At 52.6% G+C, this 6,539-nt stretch overlaps 1 protein-coding gene across 1 annotated transcript; it reads right to left on the reverse strand.

Annotated features, from left to right (window-relative positions):
* Nucleotides 1-3,053: 3,053 nt before the first annotated feature.
* LOC121837293 lies at nucleotides 3,054-5,281 on the reverse strand. Its single transcript, XM_042292886.1, has 2 exons — nucleotides 3,164-5,281; nucleotides 3,054-3,122 (listed from the first exon to the last, which is right to left on the reverse strand). Exons 1-2 carry the CDS (start codon nucleotides 5,279-5,281, stop codon nucleotides 3,054-3,056), a joined length of 2,187 nt encoding a protein of 728 aa, XP_042148820.1.
* Nucleotides 5,282-6,539: the final 1,258 nt, after the last annotated feature.

The raw sequence follows: 6,539 nt of genomic DNA on the forward strand, positions 1-6,539 counted from the left end.
GACATCCAGAGAACGTTTTCCGCTAGATATAGCGGGGAAATTTTTCCGCTAGATTTAGCGGGGAAATGTTTCAGCTAGATTTAGCGGGGAAATTATTCCGCTAGATTTAGCAGGGAAATTTTTCCGCTAGATTTAGCGGGGACATTTTTTTAGCTAGATTTAGCGGGGAAATTTTTCCGCTAGATTTAGCGGGCAATTTACCCGTAACGCACCACGCGGTTACGCCGACGCCGACGGCGTGGCGACGCCGCTCAAGCTCGAAACGGGCGCCTAAGAGCTGCGCTCTAAAAACTATAGGTTATCAGAGGCTGCGTTGCAGAAACGAAAACAGGATATCAAATATATGCTTAACTCCGTTTTGTGATCTTGAATTTAAAACGCAAACATCGTTGTATGAAAATTACGTGGCCATAGAGGCGCTTGGGAACTATCAAAGTACAGTACTCACATGGGAAGTCAATTAGCCCGCGCTCACAGTGTCACTGTAACAGTAGCACGCACCGTACTCGCCATTTACCCATAAAAACCAATTACTAGTCGTCAGTTGTTTAGACAGCAGGAACTTTCTCTGCCAGAGTAGGACGACATTGTCACCCACTGTAGACGAGAAATTTAGAAAGTCCAATACGACTGCCAGCCTGGGGTCTTTAGCGGACATCACGCAGTACTAGCTCACGCCCGCACGCCGGTACGATGCTTTTCCAGATCGAAATGGCATATTACCCACACCGCACGCCCGAACTACTGGCTTGAAAAAATAGACACAAAAGACCGGTCAAAAGAAGATTAAGAAAAGGACATAAAAAAGACAACTTATAGTATCTAGAAAACGCACACACAACAAAATCTATTCAAGAGGCGTCCAGGGCCCTAGGCGACTCGCATGCCGGCCAACGGCGCCGCAGTGTCGTGCTCGTCGCGGCTTCGCCTCTTTGCACCTCCACATGTTGCAGCGGCAAAACAAACGCGGCGACAGCTGTCAAAGCTTGGTTGTTTTTTTTTCGGTGTTTATGTTTGCTTTTTCTCAACTTGAGGAATATTGTCGAGCTATTTTAGGACGATGCTGCCATTCGTTAAGTCAAAATCGAGCCGCTGACGCCACCCTCGTGAAAATTTAATTGACCTCGCGCCGTCACCCGCAAGCTCACTTTTTACAACGCCTCGCATTTTATTAAGCCGAGCCGTTTCCAGTGAAGTGTTAACCGCGACATGAGATTACGGTTCCGTTTTGATACTGGTTCTACATTAAACGTTTGATTTCTGTTAGAGTTTTGTGCCGGTCCAGGTAAAAACAACGATTTTTCTCCGGTTTTTGAAGCGGCTTTGGTTAGACACCCTGGTTAGAAACTACATGCTAATCGTGCATGATTACTGTAGGAACCTCTGGCAGTCGTCGATGGTTACATTCGAGCAAACTTTTATTTACATTATCTACAAGTTGCAAGCGATGCGATCTGACGTGTCGTTCCCAACCGTTCCAAGCACGAGCCTCGTCTCGCGCCCAGGCCACGCGCTCCCCCGGCCGCCAGCTCCTTGCCACGCGCTCCCTTTTAAGACGTCTCTGGCCGATTTTCTCCTCGTCTTCGATGTCCTCGTGACAGTGATATGGCTTATTAAGAAACACTTAAACGCTCCAACACACTCCCCACCGAATGGATGGAAGTCCATTCTAAACTTCCAGTAACTCCAACGGATACACAAGCTGCACTGGCCTTCGCAATATGGTGCCGCGATGCACTCGGATCTCACACGACCGGATCCGAGAATCTCGGCCGGGGAACACTCTTTCTACTCGCCCGAGCTTCCATAGCAGGCGTGGAAGCGGCTCTTTTAACAGAACAATTTGACACTCTCTGATGGGCGCAGACTGCCTGTTCTGAGTGGCGTACGCTGATCTGAGTTCTCGAAGATACTCTTCCCTCCATGTTCCCCAAAATCGGTTAAGCAGTTGTTTTCGCTGCCGCCAGAGCACGCGAAGCTCCTCCGGTGTGGAAGCGAGCGTGTCCCCACCCGTCGGCGGAAGTGTCGTGAGCCGCCTTCCAACTAGGAAACTGGCCGACGTCAGCGGGGTCCCCTCTCCGACCGCGTCGTGCACAAACGTTAATGGCCGCGAATTCAACACGGCCTCTACCTCAATCAGAACGGTGGTCAATTCCTCTGTGTCCAGACAGTTCCTTCCGATAACCTTTCTTAAAGACACCTTTACCGAGCGCACAAGCCTCTCGTAAAATCCTCCCCACCATGGGGCTCTCTCGACAATAAACCTCCACTGGATACCCGCGTTCGCAAAGTGGTTGACTACGTCTGGGTGGCGCAACGTCTTCCACAGTTCCGTGAGTTCCTTCGACGCTCGTTTGAAGGTCAACGCATTGTCGGAATAAATTACGCGGCACAGCCCTCGGCGCGACACAAATCGACGGAAGGCAAAGAGAAAGCTCCGGGTCGACAGGTCTGGAACCAACTCCAGGTGCACAGCCCGCGTGACTGCACACGTGAACAGCACCACGTAGGACTTGCATGTGAGGTCCTTGCCCTTAACGTAGAGGGGGCCCGCAAAGTCCGTGCCGACTACCTCGAAAGGGTCCGCTCGTGTTGTCCGGGCATCCGGCAGGGGTCCCGTGGGGGCACTCGCGGGGGTCGCGCTAAAGCGCTGACAGGTCACGCAGGCACGCACCACTTTCTTCACCAGCTCTCGGCCCCGCAGAATCCAATACTGGTTACGGAGCTGCACGAGAGTATCTCTGACTCCCGCGTGCAGCAGCTGTCGGTGAGCGTCGATTGCCAGCAAGGCTGAATATCGATGCTGCTTGGGCAGGACGATCGGGTTTCGTTCGTCATACGTCATGCTGACGGACTGGAGGCGACTTCGAATGCGAAGTACTCCACGCTGATCGATGAAAGTGGCGAAGTCTTGGAGGGGTGAACCAGGCGGGTTCTTCGTAGAGTTGGTCGCGCAGCAAAGCTCGGTAGCGAACGCCGAGCGCTGCGCCTCCTTTATCCAGTGAGTTCGCACTGCCTCAATCTCGTCGGCTGTCAGTGGTCCCGTTCGTCTTTCAGTTGACCTGACGTTGTGGAGAAATCGAAAAATCCAAGCCGTTGTTCTGTTGATCCTTGAAGCAGAGCTGAATCGCGAGATATCGATCAACTCTGGAATGGGCGTTACTGTGACTTCAAAAACTTCTGCTCTCGATCCTCTCTCCTCGAGCTTATCTCGACGTGGCTCCTCGCGCTTCTCCTTGGGCCGTTCTTCAGCTGGCAGTGGCAACCAACTGGTCCCCGCACAACAGAGGGGAGCGGAGACCAGTCCAGATGCGGTAAGACCTCGTGACAAGAGGCCGACGGGGTTCTTCTTTCCAGGCAAGTGGTTCCACGTCGCGCTTTCACAGTTCTTCTTTAGCATTCGAGGAACCTTGTTGTCTGCCAACCTGAAGTCTACCTTCCATGGAAGGCCGACTTCGTATGTCCTTTTGGTCTTGGCAATCTTGGTTTCGGAGTCTCGCGAGACGTCGTTGTCCGAAGGATCCTCCACCGATGCATCGATGACACCCATGTTCTCAAGTTCCCAGGATTGCTTAAAGCTTGGCAAGGTTTGGGGCTCTTGCACCGCCGTTCTCAGCACGACCACCTGGGAACAACTAATAACCGCGGAGGTTGACATCGTTCGTCCTTGAACCGCCCATCCGAATACAGTCTCTACTGCAGTCAGGCGTCCACTCAGTCGGTGAATTCGTCCTGTGATGCACCCCCAGTAGTGGTCTGATCCCAGCAGTATGTCGACGCCGCGTTGTTCCAGTCCGGTCATGTTGTCTCCCACGGGACAGCCAAGTTCCTCCAATGTTGCCACGATGGCTTCATCTGGGCTCGGAAGGTCCTGCTCACATATGGTAGGTGTCTCAAGAGCGTCGATGTCATATTCTTTGTTGTAGTGTTGGTCTCGCAAAGTTACTTGAACCCTGCGAAACGTATGTTCAGTGCTTTCGCCCCCGAACACGCCTATTGTGAGGATCTCAGTCCCGAGCAATTTGCAGTCCAGTCGCTGAGACAGTTCTTCAGTTATGAAGGAGCGCTGACTGCCGCTGTCGAAGATAATACGGGCAAGCTTCCTTCTGTTTGTACCCTCTGCCCACGCAGTAACCGTTTGTAGGAGCACTGCCGGCTTGCTGTTCCTACCACGTACATGCATAGCGACCGGTGCCGGTTCCTTCGGTTCCGTCTCATTCGATCTGGTTGACGTTTTTCCCGGCGCGTAATTCGGGTCGCACATGGTGGACGCGTGTCTGCCTTGACATTTGCCACAGCTGGGTGCTCCTCGACATAATCTTGCCATGTGATTGGCCTTCGTGCAGCGGAAGCACCTCCGGTCTGCTTGCAACCTACGCTTCTTCTCCGCTAGCCCGATTCTTGCGTTACATTCCGGTGTTCCGTGCGCTTTTGACTTGCAAAGGAAGCACTCTAAGACGTCCACACTGCCGTGCAATGCCGCCGCGGTGGAACTGCGAGTCTGAGCGTTGATCGTTGACCTCTTCACAGAGCCATGCGTCAGAGAAGAAGGTCTGGGCTTACCGACGGCGTCTTCCAGCTGGTGTTTTGATGTCCTTTCGCGGCTCTCCACCTCGATGCGTAGAAAGTCGAGGAGAAACCGCAGAGCCCTCAGGTGTACTTGCTGTGGGGCGGATTCCAAACTGGCGTCTGTCATTGATGCCCTTGCGGCGTTGGCATTCCCGGTCTCCTCCGCCGACATCTTCCGGTTGAAATCGAGAGTGATATCTCTCGGTAGCACTCGCAAAAGAACTGTGTATAGCATAGCTCCATACGCCTCTTCGCCCACCCCTAACGCTCTAAGGCCTCTGATGTGCGCCTGTAGAGTGTCGTATAAACGCCGTAGGGCTCGGGTGTTCCGTTGTGGTGGCACTGGCTGTATGTCCATGAGACCTTCCATGTGGTCCTGGATAAGCGTCTCTTGCTTCCCGAACCGCTGCTGCAGGAGCTCGATGGCGTCCGCGTAACACTCAGCGGTCGGCTGCAATCCACCGATGGCGGCTGCTCCATCGCCGGTCAGCGCTGATCGCAGATAGTTGAACTTTTCTGACGGCGTGAGTTCCGGATTTTGATGAATGGCGGTATCGAATTGCTGCCAGAAGGGTTGCCAGTCTTTTAGGTGCCCGTTGAATTGGATTAGTTTCAATTTTGGGAGTTTGATTTTTGATGTCACCGAGGATCCTCCGTTCCGATCTCCGCTCGATGGTCCCCTTGCTGGGTGGCTGCCCCCCACGCTCTTCATCTTTTGTTTAAGTTTGGTGAGGTACGTGACGATCTTGTCCGAATACTCGATCGCATGACTGAACTCTGCTTCTGCATCTTGTCCCGTGATCAGAGGTTCGATCGCCGCGTCCACGTCGTTCAGTTGGTCGCGGGCCAGATGAATACGCTCGATTAGAACCTCGAGGTCGTTGACGCTTGGCGTAGCTAAGAGTAGTAACGCATCGGCCTCACCAGTCAGTCGTGTCACTTGCATCCGATGCGTCTTCCGTTTTTTCTTGAGGACGTCCATGATCGCCGATCGTTCTGGCTTGGCTTGATGAAAAGTTGCTGTAAACCACCAGGTTCCCTTCGTTCAGTCGTTCCTCCCGGGTTTCGGCACCAATGTAGGAACCTCTGGCAGTCGTCGATGGTTACATTCGAGCAAACTTTTATTTACATTATCTACAAGTTGCAAGCGATGCGATCTGACGTGTCGTTCCCAACCGTTCCAAGCACGAGCCTCGTCTCGCGCCCAGGCCACGCGCTCCCCCGGCCGCCAGCTCCTTGCCACGCGCTCCCTTTTAAGACGTCTCTGGCCGATTTTCTCCTCGTCTTCGATGTCCTCGTGACAGTGATATGGCTTATTAAGAAACACTTAAACGCTCCAACAATTACAACAGCCGTTTTGTCACGTCTTGCGGTGCCAGAAACGACACCTTGTCCGTCTACAACTATTCAGTTTTGGTTGCTTCAATGATACACGCCATTTTCAATCACGAGGGAACGTGAGACAGTAGGACAATCAAGCCGCCACTCACCTCCTGTACAATATTGCTGCTTCAAGAGTCACTTACCACGGGCCAACGAATCGCGACATCAGCCCGTAGGCCCTATATCAAAATCGACACAGCTCCCTTAAGAACCGAGCCCCTTCCATTTACACTCCACTCCGGGAAAAATACATTGCATTCTATTCCCACTATATTTCCACCACTGCTTCCTCCATTCCATTCCCATTTCGTTCCAGAGGTGTGCGGAATGATTCTGGAATTATTCCAACTCCGGAGTGGCAACTCCGGAACATTGCTCTCTATCAACTTCACCTAGTTTCGGCCTAAGCGCCGAGGAGTGTTTTTCCAAAGTGTTTACTAGTGATTGCTATGTACGACGCCTGCATTTGGAGTTCGCTGTTTATATCGTAAGTACGCCGTCACGTTTTATGTACGTATCACGCTCGTTCGCGCGTTCTGTGATCGAAATTCGTGTGATGTGTTGCGCCTCGAAGCAACTTCCGTAAA

Source organism: Ixodes scapularis, unplaced genomic scaffold, assembly GCF_016920785.2.
Source record: "Ixodes scapularis isolate PalLabHiFi unplaced genomic scaffold, ASM1692078v2 PGA_scaffold3__209_contigs__length_174095766, whole genome shotgun sequence".
Taxonomy (NCBI): Eukaryota; Metazoa; Arthropoda; class Arachnida; order Ixodida; family Ixodidae; genus Ixodes; species Ixodes scapularis.